This window comes from Salvelinus namaycush, chromosome 40 (assembly GCF_016432855.1).
Source record: "Salvelinus namaycush isolate Seneca chromosome 40, SaNama_1.0, whole genome shotgun sequence".
NCBI lineage: Eukaryota > Metazoa > Chordata > Actinopteri > Salmoniformes > Salmonidae > Salvelinus > Salvelinus namaycush.
In genome coordinates this window covers 7880121-7903259 of record NC_052346.1, presented here as the reverse complement: position 1 = coordinate 7903259, position 23139 = coordinate 7880121, and the positions used below count along the sequence as shown (strand labels likewise).

General features: G+C 45.1%; 2 protein-coding genes across 4 annotated transcripts; one reads left to right on the top strand and one right to left on the bottom strand.

Moving 5' to 3' along the window:
* The first annotated feature begins 46 nt into the window (after positions 1-46).
* On the top strand, positions 47-13920 carry LOC120033630 (abl interactor 2-like). 3 transcript variants are annotated; one of them, XM_038980064.1, is made up of 10 exons: positions 47-189; positions 5418-5585; positions 5774-5950; positions 6523-6626; positions 7717-7869; positions 9012-9142; positions 10067-10243; positions 10902-10988; positions 11353-11538; positions 11682-13920. In XM_038980064.1, the coding sequence occupies exons 1-10, from the start codon at positions 73-75 to the stop codon at positions 11855-11857; spliced, it is 1476 nt and encodes a 491-aa protein (XP_038835992.1). In that variant the 5' UTR covers positions 47-72; the 3' UTR covers positions 11858-13920. The 3 variants fall into 3 exon arrangements, with proteins under 3 accessions (XP_038835992.1, XP_038835991.1, XP_038835993.1); XM_038980063.1 differs by having other exon boundaries at positions 10899-10988; XM_038980065.1 differs by lacking the exon at positions 10902-10988.
* Positions 13921-14048: 128 nt separating this feature from the next.
* LOC120033631 (integral membrane protein 2B-like) lies at positions 14049-22658 on the bottom strand. The gene is made up of 6 exons (XM_038980066.1): positions 22479-22658; positions 18329-18460; positions 17125-17325; positions 15929-16039; positions 15656-15806; positions 14049-14787 (listed from the first exon to the last, which is right to left on the bottom strand). Exons 1-6 carry the CDS (start codon positions 22563-22565, stop codon positions 14699-14701), a joined length of 771 nt encoding a protein of 256 aa, XP_038835994.1. The 5' UTR covers positions 22566-22658; the 3' UTR covers positions 14049-14698.
* Between the last annotated feature and the right edge of the window lie 481 nt (positions 22659-23139).

Genomic DNA, 23139 nt, shown 5'->3' with positions numbered 1-23139 from the left:
GCCCAACGCCACCTCTGCATGAGCGTTGGAGAGGCTGGGATCTGGCATGCATTGATTGCTAAAGATGTGAAAATGGCGGAGTTACAAATGCTTTTGGAAGAGGAGATTCCAGCTGGACGTAGTGCTTTATTAGATAGTTTTACCAATTTGGAAAGAGTTGCCGAGTATTGCGAAAGCAACTATGTTCAGGTAATGATAATTTTATAACATTATCAATTATATATTCTACGAGTATCATCTTTAACGGTAGGCGAGGTGATGGCTACGAGCTTTGCCGATGAGGTGCAGCGACTCAACTGCAAGGGTGCTCCTGTTAGCGCGACCAAGCTAGGCTATAGATAACTAGCTAACCTTAGTTAGCTACTTCATGCGGAACGTAGCTAGCTAGCTATGGTTTTCCTAATTTGAAAACATTGGTTGCCGTTCTCCAACCATCATACATGTGTCGTCATTTCTCAAACGTTTATGTAGTTGTTAGTATTTTTACTAACTTGACTTCGTTAACTATTTACATCCAACCAAATAATGCTTGCTAGTTAGCTAGCTAACTAGTTGTGCTAACTAGCTGAGCTAGCACGAATTATCTGGGCACAGCTGGTTTCATGATTGACAGTGTCGTGATGGGGTACAAGGTATTCAGCTAAGGTAAATAAGTAAGGCATTCATTGGATTTCAAATGATGGGACACGTTCTGATACCAGAAGAAAACCAAATAAGCCACAAGTAAACGAATTATGACTATAGCAAACGAGCTAGCTAATTCCAACTAGCCACGGTTTCTAGTTAGCTGCACTGCTAGCTGCCATTTCTGTCAAATTCTCCAGTGGCACGGGTTTGAAATTCCCAACTCATGTCAACATTAGCTAGCTGTTAACATTGGTCGTGAAGAAAATATATATACCATGTGTGGCACTTGTAAGCGTTCTTCTTCTGCAAATATTTAGCGTTAATTAGCTAATGTTAATGTTACAGCCTTATGTGTGCCAAAGCAAGTCACTGCAGATTGGATAGGACACCCTGTATCATCAATGCCGAACTTATTGTACTACTGACTGTAGAGTGGGAAAATAAATCTGTGTTTCATAGACTACTGGTGGATCTGGCAGTGACAGAACAAGCTAAATTGTTCATAACGTTAGTCATGCCATGAAGTACGTTTTTCCTAATATAAAGTGAGGTTCTGACACCGAGTGTGAAACGTTTGTTAATTGTGCCACTGCCCTGGAACTAGAGGTCTTCACGGGTCCAAAAAGTTGGACGGGTTCCGAAATGGATCTGGGCTTTCCCACCCTGACCCGATATGCATGAATTCATTTTTAAATATAGAGACCCGTTCTGAACGGACCCGAGGACAACTAGACCCATTCCATATAGACCCGGTCGAATCCAGGCCGATCCGAGTGATGGAGCTGATAAAGCCAAGAGGTGGGAGAGGGGTGCTGCTATAGCAGGCGGGGGAGGGGCCATACTTTGAGCAAGTGACATGGGGAGGAGGGAGGGAGAGATGAGACAGAAACCATCCAAGCCGACTCGCCCTATAGTATACTAATAGCTGCCATAGCTAGGTTATTTATCATCAAATATGATTATGTAGTACCTGTCTAGGACTGCATCAAACCGGGAGAAGCTATCTAGGCTAAAAGAGGTTGCAGTGCATGCACTTTCTCATCCTACAGTTACAAATAACTCCATTCGGAATATTAAGTAGCAAGTTGGCTCTTGGTTGTTGTAACCTATCCTTCTTCGTTAACTTTTAATTCTGTCAAATCTAATCTTATTGGTCGCGTACACATACACTCAGTTGCCAGTTTATTAGGTACTCATCTAGTACTGGATTGGACCCCCCTTTGCCTCCAGAACAGCTGGAGTTCTTCGGGGGAATGTACATGTTGCTCAGTTGGTATCAAGGGTTTTCCACTCCTCAATTATCCAGTGTTGGTGATCGTGTGCCCACTGGAGCCTCTTCTTCTTGTTTTTAGCTGATAGGAGTGGAACCCAGTTTAGTCGTCTGCTGCAATAGTCCGTCCGTGACAAGGACCAACGAGTTGTTCACTCCGAGATGCCTTTCTGCACACCACTGTTGTACTGCGCCGTTATTTGCCTGATTGTGGACCGCCTGTTAGCTTGCACGATTGTTGCCTCTCAACCTCTCATCAACCAGCTGTTATCGCCCACAGGACTGCCGCTGACTGTATGTTGTTTGTTTGTCGTACCCTTCTCGGTAAACCCTAGACACTGTCGTACGCGAAAAGCCCAGGAGGCCAGACGTTTCTGAGATGCTTCAAAAGGCGTGCCTGGCACCGACAATTATTCGACGCTCAGTTGCTTAGGTCACTTGTTTTACCCATTCTAAAGTTCAACCGAACAGTAACTGAATGCCTCGATTGTCTGTGCCTGCATTATATAGCAAGCCATGGCCACGTGACTCACTCTCTGTAGCGGCAAACCATTTTCGTGAACGAGGTGGTTTACCTAATAAACTGGCCACTGTGTATTTTGCAGATGTTATCGCAGGACAGCGAAATGCTTATGTTTCTAGCTCCAACAGTGCAGTTTACCTAACAACACAAAATGGTACACACAAATCCCCCAAATTTTAATTAAGAAATATCAGAATGAGCAATGTCAGAGTCCGGTGTATATGTATATAAATCATATGTGTAATGGTGTGTATGGACAGTATATGAATAGGAAAGGTGTGTACAGCAGTAGTTACATAGGATGAACCTTGAGTAGAATACAGTATATACATATGAAGTGGGTAAAACGGTATGTAAATATTATTAAAGTGACCAGTGTTCAAATGTCCTGGCACTGAATGCGCAATGACATTATTGGGTTTAGTTAATAATTAACATGACTAAAGATGTCTTGACCTGTGATCTTGCTTCTGCCCAGCTGTGATCATGACTGTCATTCTCACACACACGACTCAAGCACGGACTCGATACTGGTATTTATTAAAACAAATATTTTCGGGAGCTTACGGCACCTGGTATTCCCAGGCGGTCTCCCGCCCCAGTACTAACCAGACCCGAGGTGGTTTGGCCACAAGCATATTTTTTTAAACCAAATTTCTCCCTGAATTAGGTCCCTTGGCTCATCTCTGCAACTCCTCAATGGACTTGGGAAAGGCGAAGGTCAAGTCATGCGTCCTCCGGCTGCCTACTTATCACACTGCTCGCTTAACCCTGTTGTCAGACACACAAATGTGTCAAGAGGAAACACCGTTCAACTGGAGTCGCTAGAGCGCGATTAGCCAAGGAAAGCCCCACCGGCCAAAACCTCCGCTACCCCGGAAAACGCTGGGCCAATTGTGCGCCCTCTTATGTGGCTCCCAGTCACAGCCGGTTGTGACACGCCTCAGAACTCCGGTGCAGTGCTTTTGACCGCTGCACCATCCAGGACTCAAGATATTTAATTAGGCTAATCTGAGATTGTTCAATGAAAGTCTGCTGGTTCCCCAATAGGCCTAGCCTATATAGTTAGTCACAGAATGGATCACTGTTCTTCTGTTTTAGATTAGTCACATGCACAGGGTCACAGAAGTAATTACAGGGTACAGTGAAATTCTTAAGCTCCGAGCACTAACTGTGCAGGTCAAAAAGAGAGGAGAATGAAGCAATAATAACAATACAAATATGATTATACATATTTACAACTGTAGTAATGATAAATGTCCATTGGGGGGTGGGGGCAGGGTAAATGTCCGTTGTGGGGGGGCCGACAGTAGGATGTCGATGGTGCTCCTGTGGAACACTGAGGGTCATCTGGGACAGGCTGGATTTCTTCAGCTTCCTGAGGTAGAAGAGTCGCTGTCGTACCTTTTTCACCACGGTGTCCGTGTAGTTTGACCATTTCAGTTCCTCTGAGATGTGTACGCAGAGGAAATTGAAGTTTTTGACCGTCTCCATTGATGAGGACAGCCTGGTTCCTCCTGAAGTCCACAATCGGCTCCTTTGTTTTGCTGACGTTGAGGGAGAGGTTGTTTACCTGGCACCACGCCGTCCGAATGCCTGCCTGCCTCTCTGTAGGCCGTCTCGTCGTTGTTGGTAATCAGGCCTACTACCTTTGTGTAGTCAGCCAACTTGGAGTTGGAACTGTGTGAAGCCATGCAGTTAGGAAGAGGTTCGATTGAAGTGCTCTGGTCTACCTGATGTAGGCCTATTTGTCAATATTTTTTTGCTGAAGTTTGTGTTGTATGAGTTAAACCTATTTTCGTAAGAGTTAATTGCAGGTTGGCTATGAATAAATGATCTGAAGAATGCTGTGTTGATCTTGAGACTGCTACAAGTGTGAGAGGTTGTGCGCTCTTGTCATCCCAGTTTACTACAGCTGCACCTTTCTTTGATTACTGACAACCTGTTTGTCTTCATGCTTGAAAATGGATGTAATTCCTTAGTGGTGCTCTTGACTCCCCGTAAGGCATGCGCGTGTATTTGTGGAATTCGTGACTGAGGCTGCCTAGTTTTCACTGTTAAAGTGCATCTGAAGGCAATAAACATATTCTCTGATAGAAAACAGCCTATGTGGCATCGATATTAGTCAGACACATTCATTCTAGTGTCAACATTGACTACAAAGTGGAAATAGGATCATTTTGTTCATGAAGTCAGTTTTGTCCAAAAGGAGTTTTGTAAGTGAGTTTGTCATGACTTGAGGGTTGGGTTTTGATTTCGACAATGCTCACTTGCCCTCTGACACGGGATACACAGCTGCTGTGATTGCGGTCTATCCAATCCTACCGCAGACAGTGAGACAGACCTCCCCGTCAGTGCAAAGGATGTGACTTCTGTGCAAAGGTTGCACTTTTTTTATTTATTTTTTTACTTGAGAAATACTGCACCAAACACCTTAACTAGATGTAAAACCTCAGCAAAAATATAAATTAATTACCTATTTCTTGAGTTCTTAGAATCATTGACTATTTTGAAGAAGTAATACTGGCTTTGTTCCTATGGTGTTTCATTGGGGACAAACATCAGTAACTGCCACATCGAACCACACCCCCAAGACTGAAAACTAGTTTTTTCTTAATGAGCAGCAGAGATACGCATGCCAGAATCCCTGCATCCAGTCGGTCTTTAACACACCGTCCATGGAATTCAGGGCAGAAGGGGAGGGTAGAGGGTTGTCCTTTGAGAAAAGTAATGTCGTTCAGTACATACTGTCAACAAGGGAAGTCGTGGTCAGAAAAGCAAGGAAAGGTTAATCTCCAGGAAACTCTGTTTCCCTCTGAAAACATATGGGCTTGCCTTGTCATCCTTCAGCCCCTGCAAGATCCTATTTATATGATATCGATGCTCTCCTTTTTATGCTGCCTGGCTTTGTTGTTTTGTTATTGCCTCTACTCTCGAGTCTCTGTTACTGATGTCTATCTGTTCATCCTCTCTCTCTCTCGCACTCTCCCTCCTCAGTCACCAGATAAGCACAGAGCGTTGGAGGAGACTAAGAACTACACCACCCAGTCTCTGGCCAGCGTAGCCTACCTGATCAACACCTTGGCCAACAATGTCCTGCAGATGCTTGACATTCAAGCCTCCCAGCTCCGCCGCATGGAGTCCTCCATCAACCACATCTCACAGGTACGGCTGCCGGGATGTGGAACACTCTGTCTACACACACATTGGATGCACGCGTTGCGAAATACACTCACTCACTCACACACACAAACACGCATCCATATAGCCTAAAAATTACTTTATAGGCCTAGTTCAAAAAGCTGTTTTGTTCAAGTCTATTTCTTGTATTTCTGCCCCTTGTGCGGCCCCAGACAGTGGACATCCACAAAGAGAAAGTGGCCAGGCGGGAGATTGGCATCCTGACCACCAATAAGAACACCTCTCGCACACATAAGATCATTGCTCCAGCCAATCCAGAGAGGCCGGTGCGCTACATCCGCAAGCCAATTGACTACAGCCTGCTGGATGACATGGGCCACGGAGTCAAGGTAGGGAGCAGTGGGGCATTGACGTTTACCGACTGGATTCCTGATGATAGTAGTACATTTACATTTTTGTACTGGAGTGAGTTTTCATAAAAATTTTGTAGCACTAAGATCATGGACAAACACTGATCTTAGTGCGACAACCGTTTTGGGGAACTCCCCCCTGTTTGGTACAAAGACAGTAGTAGGCCCTTGGGAAAAGCACGAGGGCGTGGTGGTAACGGTGTGAGTCACTTTGACTGTGTGTGACTTGTTCGCTGCTTCCCTAACAACATCTGTGGACTGTAGGCCTATAACATTGCTAAATGTGTTTCTGTGCATTTTCTCACTATTAGTCACTAATCCTCCTTTCTCTTTCTCTCTCTTTGCATCACTTATTTGACTTTTTAAAATGAACCTAGTGGTTGCTAAGGTTTAAGGTAAGGATTTCTAACGAAATGTAAACCCTAAAAACAACGTTGTTATGCGTGTAAGACCAGAGTGTGTTTTGTCTGATCCCAGGTTATGTTGTGTTGCTCTGTTGACTAGTACTTCCCTGTTGTTGTTTTTGTATCCTCTCTCACCGTGTCCTACAGGCCAGTGCTCAGAACATGAAGGCCGGAGCCGCAGGTCTCCCTCGCACCAACCCACCCACACAGAAGCCGCCCAGCCCACCCATGTCAGGGAAGGGAACCATTGGGTATGTAAACGTGGCAGGTGCCACAACTCCTGTCCATGCTGCTCATGTCCTTGAGAAAAACATGCTTTCAGTCTCAGCCAACCACGATCAGACATCTAAAACATGTTTGTCAATGGACAAGATCTGATCATGCAGGCACCAGGTGTCCCTTTGTGCTACAGATTGCTTTAGTGTCCCTCTGCTCCTCCTAAGCCCCGTATGGTGGGCTAGGGACCAGGCTACCCCCTCAACACCCAGCAGCGACCTTCAGTGACATTTAAGGGTCCGTAGCAGACCTCTTTGTGAAAAGGTCAAAGCTAGCCTGTGGCACATGATATGCTGTTTGATGATATAATGAATGTGCATACCTAATTTCTTCAGGTGTGTGGTCGTTCCAGTGAATGGATATCTTCAAATCTGTTTATTGACGTTATGGGCTACTGTTATTGTTGCACTGTCCTGTTATGTGTCCCTGTCCAGTTTGTATCCCCCTCTACAGACCTGTCCATAACAGTAATGTATGTAATGGTTTATAACGTTGTTTTTATGTCTCTTCTAATGTTTAAGCGCTGTGTGTGTGTGACCTTCAAACATGTCCCCCCTGAAACGAGACGCATGTCGGTCGTCCATGACACACTGCCCGAGTCCAGTCTCTGGTGTAGAGGAGGCATCTCTGTCTGTGGTGTTTTGGTTGCTTTTGTCCCCCCCCACCCCCATATGTGTGATGTCATGTGACTCCTCCCCCCTCAACTCTAATTCAGGCTGTTCATGCTCTCCATGGCAACAGCGCTCAAAGTTCCATCCCTTACACAATCACAGGGGGAGAGTATACTTGGCTGCTCATCCATACTTTTGAGGCTTTTTATTCAACTGAAGCACATCAATAGACATCACTGTCCTCGGTTGATGTTGGGCTGTGTAAGAACTGAAGCAGCAGCAGCTGTGGATACGACTGATGCATTTAATGCCTTTTCCCACCTACACCCCATTTTGAGTTTGCACTGGTTCTCTTTTTTATTTATTTTGGTTCCCATGTTTGTCCTCCTTTTCTTGTCCTCCTCCACCCCTCACTTGTGGATGTTAAACTCCTCTCATAACCCTCCCCTCGCAGGCGCCACTCCCCCTATAGGACACTCGAGCCGGTGCGTCCTCCCGTTGTCCCTAACGACTACGTCTCGAGCCCGACGCGCCATGGCAACATGGCGCCCCCACAGCAGAGCCCTGCACGCACTGCGTCTGTTAATCAGAGGAACCGCACGTACAGGTACCCCGCCCCGCATGCTCCCAGCACACCGCTAGTTAAAAACACGTCTAGAACACACTTCGAGCGGCCCTGGACTCACTGAACAGAACCGCTTAGATTCAACTGCCCTGTAGTAAAGATCTGCTGCAATAGATTACAGACACTGTAGCTACATGCTACTAAACTACTTTTTTCCCCAGCCCTACCCACAGGACTTAATATAATATCACTAGAAAAACTGGTCTGAAACACTTTGAATAGGCACTACACCAAGCACACAGAACGAACGTACAGCTTAGATAGGCATGTATTCAAATATGTTTCTTGTTTCCAAGTAATGTATTTTTATCACCTGCGTAACAGCAGAGGAAATTCAGAGAAGCACGAGCAGCTCTGGGTGTCACTGAGGCTCCTACCAGGCAGTGAGAACAAGATCTTTAGGATGACAGAGTATCTGCCACCAGAGAATTGAAGCTTGGCCATTGGAATACAGCTGATCCCTTTTCTCCGTCAGTCCCTTCTCTATTTCCTTCTGAGCACATTATTACGTTTGAAACTGACGTTAAAACTAATAGTAGCAATGGTTGACCTTGGCTTAAATTAAACAGACAGTCCTTTCTGCTCAACCTATCTATGCGTTGGTCCTTTCTTCCATCCATCCAGTTTCTCACTCATTCCCTGTCTCCAGTCTCCTTCCTCTTTTCTTCTCGCCTTGATTTTCTTCAGATGCCTCCAGCTTTGTCGCGTCTTTGTCACGTCATGTCTCACTAGTCAACCACCGCTAAATGTCATGTTGTAATTTGTGACGTTTTATTAATTTCTTTATTGCTGTACATGTCATCTCAAAGCAGAGCTGTTCATTTAAATCTGTTCAGTGCTAGGTAGGTGTGGGGCAGGATTTTGGGCCAGGAGAGACCCTGGTTTGGTAGGTTGTGCTTGCAGGTCCTCTGATACCAATAGGGCTCTAAGGGCCTGTTTCCTGCTCCACAGATTAAACCTAGCGCTGGACAAAAAAATCACAGTACTTTTTATTCCAGTAGTAGGCTTAATCTGTATCTGGGGAACTGGCCCTACAAAGTATATAACCTCTAATCTAGACAGTAAATGACTTAATGCCAGCGGGTGTTGATTGGGTTTTGTGATGGGCTGTGTGACATCATTAGCAGTGGCAGCAGTGGAGGCAGCCACCCCAGCAGCAGCAGCCGCAGCAGCAGCAGAGAGAATAGCGGCAGCGGCTCCGTGGGCTTGCCTATCGCCGTGCCAACGCCTGCCCCGCCCCCCACAGCATTCCCAGGTAAGGTCTGGCCACATGCCCTGTCCACTGTCTAAGCTCCACCTACTAGCTCTCTAAAGAGCAATAATGTCTGTCAGACTGCTTTAAACTCTCCTTCCTTCCCCCTTGATAGTGTCTGAGCAGCTGTCTTTATCTCCCTCTCCTGTCTTTACTTCTCCTTTCCTTTCCTCTTTTTTTCCACTGCTTTCCTCACTTTCCCACCTGCTGATGGTGCAGGTACTGCCCCTGCCCTTCCCAACCCTGCTAAGCCACCTCCCACTACTACTCCCGTCCCACCTGATGGCCTCCCTGTACTCTCTCTAGCTCCTAACCCCTCCCCCACCCCCCCCACCTGAGGGTCCACCCGTGCCCCCTCCCCCGCCCCAGCTCCCCACTTCCGTCACTAGCACCGGCCCTGCTGCTTTCAGCACTCCCGCACAAGGTGAGTGCCCCCCCACCACCACCCTCACCCCTGCATCACGTCCATCTCTCCCATCATCCCAGGACCTGTATCTGTCTGTGTACCAGCGGGGATATTGTCACGTGGGCTGGTCGTTCCCCACCCATGCATCATCAGAGTTTCTCCATCACCCTCCCTCTCACTGTTTGATCTGTCACTCTGTCTTTTCCTTTTTCCTCTGGGCGTCTTTCTCATTCCCTTAGGGCAACTCTCCCATCGCCCCCAGTCACCACCTGCATGCCATCATCACACCTTGTGCATGAGTTAAATTGTCCTTGTGTTTTTACAGTAAGTGATGTTGAAAAGGGTCTTTGACTTGAAATATGCCATGATGATAAGACATCTGAATACCAAAAACGGCAAAGTGCTTACATCGATCCCTTGAATGAAGTGCATCATGTGATGGGAAACAGAAGTGATAAGTTCAGTGACATAGCTACACCATACCAAAATCTCTCTGGTTCCCCTTGCTGTCTGTACCCCAGGTGCCCCCCAGTTCTTCAGCATGAACCGACCGGTGCAACCACAGAACCCTCCTGCGGTGGGGGGGTCTCTGCCGTACCGCCGGCCCGCGTCATTGACGGGCCAGCCCAACTCCAACATGCCCCTGGCCCTAAACCAGCCCCAGCCCAACGGAGGACCCCACTTCAACCAGGTCCCAGGTAACAGCCTGGAGCAGCAACACATCACTCCTACCAGAACGCAAATGGGATTTTGTGTTTAGAGATCTTTCTCATTTAGATTGAGTCTGCCTCTTTAAAGCCTTCTTTCATATACTACTGTCTGGTTTGGATCCTGAAGCGTTTGGGCTTCTGGTCCATCCTGTAACTCATTTGTAGAAACAAAATGTATACCGGCCCAAATTATTTCTGTTACTTGGCTTAGCGTTTTGGTAAAAAAAAAAACATTTTAAATACAAGCTGACAAAAATGTTCAGTTCTTGTGAAAGAAAACTGTCATTTTGTGAGTTCCCAGAACCTCACTTGAGTATTGAATTCATACATATAAACTCCCATTTGATTTCGGCAGACAGGCGAACCTATGAGTAGGCACAAAGCGCCTAGGTCTCGGCAGCTCGCTGTCTTTTTTGTGTGTGAAATGATACCTGCTCTTGATTTAGCCATTTTAATGCCTAGTCTGCCTACTGATCTAACTGGCTTCTATCATGTTCTAAATTCTAATTCCACCACATCTCTCTTTCTGCTTTCCTTCCTCTCCTTTCTTGCCTAATTACAATCTGCTCCTCTTTTTCTTCCCTCTTTATCCTCTCGCTCTCTCTCTGCTTTTCCTGTGGTGTGTGTGTGTGTGTGTGTATAGCAGGTCCTCTTGTTGCCCCCCCTCCCCCCTCCATGCAGATCACTCCCCAGCTCCCTCTGATGGGCTTTGTGGCTCGGGTACAGGAGACCAGTAAGTGGCTTTTAGCTCCTCCGCCTTGTTGCCTGGTCTTCGCAGCGGCTCCGTCGTGCATGTGTTTATGTTACTCATGGCGTGAGTCTATTTTTGTCTTTACTTCAAAGCTGAACTATCCATCGACTTCGATTTACCTGTCTGAAATAAACTTCCCACCTGTGCGCATTGGAAATGTGTTCTCCTTTTCCCCCAGAATTCTCAGTTTGTCTTCATACACTTTCAGCATGGATACCAAAACAACCACTCCAGCCCTCCGCCACATGCATGGGAATGCCAGTGTCAATCCACATGTAACTAACCAACCAGTGGAATGTAGACAAGGTTCTTGACTGTGTGTTGTCCCCCCCCCCCCCCCCCCCAGTCTCAGACGTGCCCCCTCCCCCGCCCCCTGTAGAAGAAGCTGTGTTTGAGGAACCCACCCCGCCCCCTCCACCTCCAGAGGACTATGAGGATGATGAGGAGGAGGAAGAGTCAGCTGTGGTGGAGTACAGTGATCCCTACGCAGAGGAGGACCCCCCGTGGGCCCCACGCACCTACATGGAGAAAGGTAGCGAATGTTTCTCTCTTCCACCCTGATCTAAACATGCCCTGTCCACTTCTCCTGTTCTCTTTCATTCGCCCTCCCTTGTGCTCTACCCATCTCCTGTCCTCTTCGCTCCTCTAACATCCTCCTCTCTGATTGGTGGACAGTGGTGGCGATCTACGACTACGCGGCGGACAAGGAGGACGAGCTGTCCTTCAACGAGGGCGCCATCATCTACGTCATCAAGAAGAACGATGACGGCTGGTACGAAGGAACAATGAGTGGCACCACCGGCCTCTTCCCCGGGAACTACGTCGAGTCCATCATGCACTATGTCGACTGAGGAAGAGGTTATAGGAAGGTCAAAGACTTTGTTAGGCAGAGCATGATCACGTTGAGGAAGTCAACGAGGAAGAGACAAGCGTTCATGAAGAGTATACAACTATCCTCAACCGGTCTACCAGATGAAGTACATTGTACAACGGCCACTTGTAGATATTCCCTGTGTTTTTGAATGATATGAGACTGTATGGTGGAGGGTTTTTGTATGTACTATTAGGGCTTCATTTTGTCTTTACTATTATTATAAGGAAGGCCACAAGGATTATTGTGATTTAAAAAATATATATTTTTCTCATTTCCTTTTGCCCTTATTTTAAAGTTTTATTTATTTGGACCATGTATTATATAGGGAGGGATAGTGGCAAGGGCTGCTGATTAAGGATAGAAATAGATGTCAGATAATCCTGATGAAGTTCTCTACTCTCAACCCAAGAGAAGACGCTAGATGAGAATGCTTTTTCCAATAGTTTCTCTCCTGACACTCCGAGCTTTTCTAGACTCATATTTTATTTTATTTAAAACCAGAAGGAGCTCCTATTGGTTAGTGGGATTAGGAGATGGACTGTTGCGCTTGAACTTTATATAATGTCACGTTTGGTAACATGACAGTCGCTGACAAGACAAGCACATACTGTATGTCTACATATTACAGTGGCGGGTAAGAAAAAACTGAAACTGATTTGTTTTCAGCTCACCTGAACACCCATTTTGAAACTTTTCAGTTTGGATTGAGTAGTTAATGAATTGGTTCTGGCCCAAGGCTAGCTAGGGCAGCTTAGAGCATGCTCAGTCACTACTTCACTTGCCTCACTACACAGGCCAGGTCTAGTATCAGGATAGATGGGTAGAGCAGTGTTTCTCAACCTTTTGGTCAGTTTTAGTTTTAATTGAAGACGTTGGCTTCCATGGCACAAAACAAGTTTGAGAAACACAGCCATCTGGCCCAAAGTAGAAAGAGAACTCAAATTGCAAAATGAGTGAGTCTAAAGTCTCTGCCTTACCTTGTAATCAAGACAGAGAATAGATTGACTTGGTAGAGGGACTGTCTGGGAGCCTCTTTTAGGTACATAAATACTCTGGCCACTCATTTGCATCAATGATTTCAATATTTGATGCTTATTCGTTCTTATTGTAGTGGGTCTTCACCAAAGCGTAGCATACGGCATGCTTTTGGAGAAAAAAAGATTCACTAGTCTCCTTTTCTGCTATACTATTCCTGTCTTAATATTTTAGATATGGTGTGGTTATTGGTTTGGTTTTAAATATTCACCCATATTACCATCAGTGACAGGTGGGGTTTCATGACGCATTTATAGGAGGTGATAAAGGAAGCTTGTGCCATATTGAAGTGTGCGTGTGTAGGTGTCACTTCCATTTGCAATAAAAAAAGCCAGTGGGATGGGTTTGAAAATGTAGATCTTTGAGTTGTTTGGGATTGAAAGCACATTTGTAGAAAGAGTGAATTGTTACTGAAATAAAAATAAGCTGTATTACTGCCTCAGATGAGGACTAATATTAAAGCCAGCCGTTGTAGAAATTATCCAACAAACCGGCACCAAAACCTTTCAATGACTCCATGATGCTGAAACTGATGCATTGAGTGTTTATATAGTCTAGAGGTACAAGTATTATTTCCAATGTGCTTGGCCGTGTCTGAGGGCTCTGCTTGTCTGTCAGTCAACTCCTTTATTTTGTATTAAGTGGGTCTGTTCTTGAGTCTTGCATGCCATTTTTCTTAATACTGTAGTGGTGTCTGAAACCCAGTTGGCCCTTCACAAAGCAGCCCCAGAACTGGACCCTAGGGGCATGGTCAGCAGAGCACAACTTTATTGAATATTCAGATATGTTATGCAGAATAAACATGCCTCTGACATGTAGTACAAGGATTCATGTCAGCTCTATTCAGGACATTTCTATCTGCAATGTTCCACAACGCTGTGCAACGCAAAATGCAACCCCAGGTACTACTAAACCAGCCTCATCCAAAGACTAACGTGTAAGCTAAAACCATGTCAACTTTTATCCTGTCTGAAGATCAATAAAGTTATGGGTTTTGGGATTCGACTACTCCAGGAGGAGCCATTCATTTAATGTGTAAATGGAGAATATTAGTGTAAGAACAAGTGTTCTATTCCCTCAGCCCAAGATCTCTCTGGATGTCAAGTTAAGTAAAACAGTCCATAATGCCATTGTATTGCACAGTAAAAAGGTTTAACTTTAGAAATATCATATTTGTAAAACAATGAGAACAAAAACAATAAAACGATTAAGATTTATTGTGGTAATCTTCCTTTTTACAGACTATATACACAAGTTAGTTACCACATGGTCCGTTTTCAGACGGACCTGTGGTGTGAGATTCCTCTTGTTTCATCGCACTGTAATGGTGACAGCTGATACAAAAATCATTCATTTTCTATGCTAAAGTAAGCATATTCTCATTGAGTTTATATTTCATCAATCTACCTTAACAGTGTAATTAACTGACTTAAGTGTCTGTTTAAACACTTTGTTTCTTTAACATTAATAAACCCCAGAGTAAAGATAGAAAACAATTCCCACAAAATATAGAAAAGCTGAACACATCTTATTCTTTGAAGAGTTGACCCCAAATGAAATGGTACTTACTTTACACAAAGTGGAAAATTCATTAGTTTTACACCTTATACAACAGTATTGACTTGGAATCATCTTGACAACTCTTCCTCAAAACTACCAGCAGTACAGAAGAGTAAAGGATCTATGAGGGGTGATACGGGAGAGAGCGAGAAGGGTTAAAAATCTCCCTGTAGACAGTGAAACTATACATGGGTTGTCTGAAGTAGCCAGTCCCCTCTCCCTTCTAAGGCTCACAGATGACTGTCTCGACCACAAACTTGTTCTCAAAGTGACGGATCGTCCTGCAGTTCAGGGCTTCACGCTTCTCCCTGCCTGCAAGGTACAGATGAAGGAGGACGTATCAAAAATGGGCATGTAGGCCTATACAAACATCTGCTATAGCACCTGTTCATTGGCCAGAGTATAATGCTGTGTGTTCTCAGGTCCACCAAGGAATTTCACAAAATGGTTAATACATAATAGACTATTCATCTTAAAGTGTGTGAGCAGTACTGACCCAGTATGGTGTGCAGTACTGACCCAGTATGGTGTGCAGTACTGACCCAGTATGGTGTGCAGTACTGACCCAGTATGGTGTGCAGTACTGACCCAGTATGGTGTGCAGTACTGACCCAGTATGGTGTGCAGTACTGACCCAGTATGGTGTGTGTGTGTGAGCAGTACTGACCCAGTATGGTGTGTGTGTGTGAGCAGTACTGACCCAGTATGGTGTGTGTGTGTGAGCAGTACTGACCCAGTATGGTGTGTGTGTGTGAGCAGTACTGACCCAGTATGGTGTGTGTGTGTGTGAGCAGTACTAACCCAGTATGGTGTGTGTGTGTGAGCAGTACTAACCCAGTATGGTGTGTGTGTGTGAGCAGTACTAACCCAGTATGGTGTGTGTGTGTGAGCAGTACTAACCCAGTATGGTGTGTGTGTGTGAGCAGTACTAACCCAGTATGGTGTGTGTGTGTGAGCAGTACTAACCCAGTATGGTGTGTGTGTGCGTGAGCAGCACTAACCCAGTATGGTGTGTGTGTGCGTGAGCAGCACTAACCCAGTATGGTGTGTGTGTGCGTGAGCAGCACTAACCCAGTATGGTGTGTGTGTGTGTGCGTGAGCAGCACTAACCCAGTATGGTGTGTGTGTGTGCGTGAGCAGCACTAACCCAGTATGGTGTGTGTGTGTGAGCAGCACTAACCCAGTATGGTCTCTCTGCGTTCCAGCTTGTAGGTGTCTCTGCCCTTGCAGAGGCTGTAGATGAAGTATCCCAGCTGGTCAACGTTCTCCAGACGCTCAGTCACCATCATCTGCTCGTGGACCAGGTAGGACTGGGGAAGGTAGGTACCAGCCTAGGGGGGGGGGGGGTGCAAATCACACACTTAATTAACATTATTTCCTCCAACATGCGATTGGTTTTATTATTGAAATACATAAACAGCTCCAGTCGTATGTGTGTGTGTGTTACAGGTACCTTGATGTTGATGAGCAGCTCCAGCAAGTCCTTGGGAGGCATGACGATAGAGGTGTTGAGGGGGATGACGTAGCACTTGTTCAGGCTCAGGTCCAGGTAGGCTGTCAGCCTCTGAGGAGGAAAGGAATTAGATCACTACAAAAACACCCAGAGGTACTTTACATTCAGACCTCAGACCATCTAAACAACAAATCAGTTTGACAAATCAAGTTTCCATCCAATTATTTATTTAACTAGGATAGTCAGTTAAGAACAAATTCTTATTTTCAATGACGGCCTAAGAATAGTGGGTTAACCGCCTTGTTCAGGGGCAGAATGACAGATTTTTACCTTGTCAGTTCAGGGATTTGATCCAGCAACCTTTCGGTTAATGGCCCAACGCTCTAACCACTAGGCTACCTGCCACCCCCAAAAAATGTACAGATTTTCTTGTGAATATTCCAAAATCCACGTGTACATTTTCCCATCAGAGATGCATTTCATCAAATTGACTTATTGCGGATAAAAGGCCATGCTTGATGACTTAGTGCACATAAAAATAAATGTTGCAGTTCAATTCCAATGTACCAAATAAAAACATAAGTTAAATGGGCTTCCATTGGATTTTCAACTCTGATGGTTCTCACAACACCAAAAAAAGACCGTTAAATAGCGAGTGTGCCCACTCCGGTATTGCCACATGCGCTCTAGCTAACAGATACATAATGGGAGTATAGCCTACATGATAAGATTATGGCCAAAAGAGAAAGATTATTTTGATTTGTCAAACGACAGCCAAGCATTCATCATGTCACCAGAATAAGACCCTGGATATTTATTGGATAGGAGCACCATGCTCATTACCGTGCAAGTTCACCACTCTGAAGTTCAAAACTTATTTTATCTGTAGCCTAATAAACTGCATGCTTCCCCAACAAGTCACAGTGGGAGGTGCAGGTCATCGCGTGACTCCAAGTTTGCTTCGATATGGCGGTTATCAATATTTCCGACATTTCTTGCATAATTCTCACATAACACAAAAAGAGCCCACCATGTCTAGCGTATTTAGTGTTGTCGGCATTTGGAAAGTTTACCGACAAATGTTCTGTTTAGGCCTGTCGTGACTTTTTATCCAACATGCACTTTACTCGCATAAAAAGGTTGGATGGAAACCTGGTGTGTGTGTGTGTGTGTGTGTAGCAGTGTTCTCCTCTCACGCTTTTGAAGTCATGGACGATGTCGGCCGGGTCGCTGTCTGAGAACTCTGGCACGGGCACGTTGATTAGCTCCACCTCCTCTAGCACACGGATGCTCTCCTGGATGTGTCTCAGAGCAGAGGGCAGGGCCGCCTCGTCCTCGTCCGGAACCATGTAGTCCCGCTCACGGTAGTCCACCCCGCAGAAATACACTGGGTCCTCCTGAAGAAGACAGGATGAGACAACGACAGTGAGGACTTCTCACCCTGACTCTCTCTACCTTACCAACACTGTAGATAGTTAGCTAGCACACTCTGGGTTGTTTCCCAGAAATATCTCCCCGATTAGGGGTTCATTCAAAGTGCTTCTTAGTCCAAGACTAGGATTAATCTGTGTCTGGGAAACCAGCCTACAGTGTGTGCAAATGTGTCCTCTAACCAAGGAAAGGAAGCTTTAACTATACTGAACAAAAATATAAAACACAACATGTAAAGTAATGGTGCCATGTTTAACGAGCTGAAATAAACGATCCCAGAAATGTTCTACACACACAAAAAGCTTATTTCTCTCAAATTGTGCACAAATTTGTTTACATCCCTGTTAGCGTTTCTCCTTTGCCAAAATATTCCATCCACCTGACAGGTGTGGCATATCCAGAAGCTGATTAAACAGCATTATCATTACACAGTGTTGGGGACAATAAAAGGCCACTCTAAAATGTACAGTTTTGTCACACAACACAATGCCACCGATGTCTCAAGTTGAGTGAGTGTGCAATTGGCATGTTGACTGCAAGAATGTCCACCACAGCTATTGCCAAAGAATTGAATGTTCATTTCTCTACCACAAGCCACCTCCAATGTCATTTTAGAGAATTTGGCAGTACGTCTAACTGGCATGACAACCGCAGACCACATGAAACCACATCAGCCCAGGACCTCCACATTTGGCTTCTTCATCCGCGGGACCATCTGAGACCAGCCACCCAGACAGTTGATGAAACCGAGGAGTATTTCTGTCTGTAATAACAAATTGATTGACTGGCCCACCCATGGCTGCGCCCCTGAAATCCACAGATTAGGGCCTAATGAATTTATTTCAATTGACCAATTCCTTATATGAACTGTAACTCAGTAAAATTGTTGAAATTCTTGCGTTTATATTTTTGTTCAGTATATAGTTGAACCTATGGCATTACAGGGGTCTAACCAACAGTCCATCTCACCTGCAGTATGTAGGACTTGTAGAGGTAGGCCCCTCCCACCACCACACCAGACAGCATGAGAGCCAGGCCCAGGCACATGCACCAGCACCACACCTTGGACTGCCGACGCACCCGCATGCCATCCTCCAGGTCCTGAGAGAGAAGACAAACAGAGCCAAAACGTTACATGCACATTTGATCATTTAAAATACATTACACCAGGCAACAGATACAGTGCATAGGCCTATATTAACAATTGCAGCGGTACATACATACACACAAAAAAGCCTGAAGACCCCCCCCATTGTGGTCCTCTAACATACAGAGTAAGGCCTAAATACAGCTGGTCTCCAGCATGTCTGCCTGTTTGTTTCATTACATAATATTGGTTCATCAACCTGTCTCAATTAACAGTATATCAGCCCAGATGAATCATGGCTAACATTAAGGAAACGGACCTCTTTATTTGAACAATAAAGAGGATTTATAATCACTTCAACACATAGCCAAACAGTGTGATTCAAATAGAGTGCTGCTTAGTCACAATACAGCTGTGGTGTGTTCTGTTGACATCAGTTGGAGTATGGTAGTAGTGATAGAGATGCTTATGTAACGTACAATTCAAACACACAGCCATTCCTCCCTCCCCAACCCCCCCTCTCTTCTCTGTGACCTTTCACCTTTCCATCATGCCTTCGTCTACCTCAAGACATTATTTCTAACCATTATTCATTTACTGCCTTATCTTTTCGCCCTCTCCATCATCATCATCATCTGTTGTTTTGCTCCCTCACTTTAATATTATGGAGTCTAGAGACACATGTTGTAATTTGGTGGCAGGCCCTTTTCCTGAACTCGCTGATGTTTGTTTATGCAGAGGTGGGGTTTGTACTGAAACAAAAGAGTGGATGTCAACAGCTCTCTGGAGATCAGTTTTTTTCTTCGTTTTCCTCATCTGATCTGAGAGATCCTCATGCTCATACTTTAGTGGAAGAACATTGTCGTCGTCCCCCCCCCCCCCCCCCCCCCCCACCCCACCCCATTAGTCCACGGTCGATAGTCCCAACGAGAGACGTGCTTGAGGTAAACCAAGGTGCATATTTTCATGAATTCAAAATTTCATGAAATACAGGGGCTATTGAATGATGGCCAAGCTTGTCTCACTAATCATTTCAGGTTAGCTTATTAACATGGCTAAAGGTCAGGAATAAGGAGGTGGCTCATGGCTGGTCTCTGTGGACAATGCCGTCTGGTCATGTCACAGACCTTCACTAGCCTCTGATGCCTTATCAGGACATTAGCATTTAAATCACCTGTCTGACTGTCCAAACTGCTCTCCTACTTGTGAAACAGACATGATTTCCAGGTCTTTCTATGCAGTGGCATTTTCTCCCCAGGTCTGTCCCTGGCTGCTGCATTCCTTAACTCACTCAGATTCTCTATAGTGAATGAATTCTCTATAGTGAATGAATTCTCTATAGACTTGTAATCTCACATGCACTCTATTTCCAATGGAACTATGTATCCACCCAGATACAGTACATTTGGAAAGTATTCAGACCAGTTCCTATTTTGTTAGGTTACAGCCTTATTCTAAAATGGATTAAATAGTTGTTTTCCCCCTCAATCTACACACAATATCCCATAATGACAAAGCAGTGATTACAGCCTTGAGTCTTCTTGGGTATGGCGCTACAAGCTTGGCACACATGTATTTGGGAAATTCTCTGATTCTTCTCTGCAGATCCTCTCAAGCTCTGTCAGGTTGGATGGGGAACGTTGCAGCACAGCTATTTTTAGGTCTCTCTAGAGATGCTCAATCTGGTTCAAGTCCAGGCTCTGGCTGGGCCACTCAAGGACATTCAGAGGCTTGTCCTGAAGCCACTCCTGCGTTGTCTTGGCTGTGTGCTTAGGGTTGTTGTCCTGTTGGAAGGTTAACCTGCTCCAGAGTGCTCAGGATCTCAGACCGGGGAGAAGGTTTTCATCAAGGATCTCCAGTCTGTGCTGCTGAAAAACATCCCCACAGCATGGTGCTGCCACTACCACCATGCTTCACCGTAGGGATGGTATGGGCCAGGTCATGAGCGGTGCCTGGATTCCTACAGATGTGACGCTTGGCATTCAGGCCAAAGAGTTCAATCTTGGTTTCATCAGACCAGAGAATCTTGTTTCTCTGGGTCGGAGTCCTTTAGGTGCCTTTTGGCCAACTCCAAGCGGGCTGTCATGTGCTTTTACTGAGGAGTGGCTTCAGTCTGGCCACTCACCCATAAAAGGCCTGATTGGTGGAGTGCTGTAGAGATGGTTGTCCTTCTGGAAGGCTCTCCAATCTCCACAGAGGAACTCTGGAGCTCTGTCAGACTGACCATTGGGTTCTTGGTCACCCCCCTGACCAAGGCCCTTCTCTCCCGATTGCTCAGTTTGGCTGGGTAGCCAGCTCTAGGAACAGTATTGGTGGTCCCAAACAATGGGGGGGGGGGGGTACTGTGGGGACCTTCAATGCTGCAGACATTTTTTGGTACCCATCCCCAGATCTGTTCCTCGACACAATCCTGTCTCGGAGCTCTAGAGACAATTCCTTCGACCTCATGGCTTGCTTTTTGCTCCAACATGCACTGGCAACTGTGGGACCTTATACAGACAGGTATGTGCCTTTCCAAATCATGTCCAATCAATTGAATTTACCACAAGTGGACTCCAATCAAGTTGTAGAAACATCTCAAGGATGATCAATGGAAGCAGGATGAACCCGAGCTCAATTTCATGTCTCATAGCAAAGGGTCTGAATACTTATGTAAATAACGTATTTCTGTTTTTTTACCCCCCTTTTCTCCCCAATTTCGTGATATCCAATTGTGATTTTGTCTTCTCTCAACTCCCCAACCGCCTCGGAAATGTTGAGGCATGTGTCCCCGAAACATGACCCACCAAACCGCACTTCTTAACACCTGCCCTCTTAACCCATAAGGCAGCTGTACCAAAGTGTTGGCTTTAACACCGCTCACCTGACAACCGAGGTCAGCCTGCAGGCGCCCGGGCCGCCACAAGGAGTCGCTAGAGCACGATGAGCCAAGTAAAGCCCCCCTGGCCAAACCCTCCCCTAACCCAGACGATGCTGGGCCAATTGTGCGCCGTCCTATGGAACTCCCGGTCACGGCTGGTTATGACACAGGCTGGGATCGAACCCGGGTCTGTAGTGACGCCTTAAGCACTTCTATACAGTGCCTTAGTACGCTGCACCACTCATGAGGCCTCATTTTTTATGAACTTGCTAAAATTTCTAAAAACCTTTTCCCACTTTGTCATTATGGGGTATTGTGTGTAGATTGAGGAGTACATTTTTTTATTGAATTGATTTTTGAATAAGGCTGTAATGTATCAAAATGTGGAAAAAGTGAAGGGGTCTGAATACCTTTCTAATGCACTAACTTTATGGGCACTTAAACTGAATTTTTATTTAGTGTGTAACTGCGCGCTTATTGGTAGGCCGGGCCCTATAACATGTTATTACTACCCTGCGCCAACCGTAGATTTATAGACATGAATCCGGGCTCTTAGGATGAGTCTTGACTCACAGGCTTCTTATTACGGATACAGCATCTACTAACTGACAGTTGATAGGTTAACAAAAACAAAATGTCTGTACACAGCACGCATTTTGTTATCAAAAGTTCCCTCATTGCTTTATCAGGAGGAAAGACCTCACACCGACCTTCGACACTAATACACTTAATTTGATCAATACTTTGTGTATGGCGTCTATATAAACGCATTTACTTTTTACTCTTCAGAACCAAAAACACACACCAACACAAACAGGAAAAAAATATTCGAATAAATAGGAAAGACGACCTGAGTGATCTTCACGCATTTCAGTTACAGGCCTCTACTAAATTAACACCGAAACAGAACGCTAGCACGGTTCTGCCCAGGCCAGCAACTGCGAACACCACTAAGCCTACCGAAAATAATTTGCTTAACAGACATTTTCCGACGTCGCTCGGGTCACGGGTTGAATTATCAAGAGTCTATACATGTTTCTAATCGACGTTACTTTGTTTGTTATGTTTCTACATTGTTTAAACTGTTACAAAGTTGCGTCATCCACGTTAGTTGCATCGAACAGCCTTCGCAACAAATATTAACTACATTGGTTTAGCTCAGATCAACTCACCCTCTCCTCCGGAATAAGCGCTTCGGCATTGCATGCCTTCTTCAAATCCCTTTGTCCAAAGGACGAATTAAATGTTACTTTCACCATTTTTTTAATCTAAATGTTAGACCAAGCGACAATCGCCTTCTGCAGGAACGTCTTCGTGTGGCGTCTGATTACAATGACGTTGCTAAATACAAAACATCCCGAACGGGTCACATGAGTGATTGCAGCCGTATAGGCTGCATTCAAGAACCTACGCGGTTTTAGAAACGTTCCTGGACGTTTTTTTTCTCCCCGCTGGGGGGCAGTATAATCTCAAAAATATATTTAGTGGCAGAGAGGCATTTATCATATGGAATAAAAATGGTTAATTAAATGTTGCACATGAGAGAAACTCAAGAGATCATAATCATTAATAATGTTAGTCAAGTGCGAGGCGATCGAGCGCGCGCCTCTGCTCGCCAGCTTGTGGTCTTAAAACCCTGCTTCGTTTAGCCATTCCTATGGGAAAAATGTATGACGAAATATTACAGTTTTGGAATAAACGTCAAAAATAAGGTCTGCGGTTAACACAGGAGAGTTTATACGTTTTTTTCTATGATATAATAGCATTCAGTTAACATTACTTTAGCGAATTATGAAGCCTTTGTGTTTTTTTTGTTTTACATAAATTCGTCAT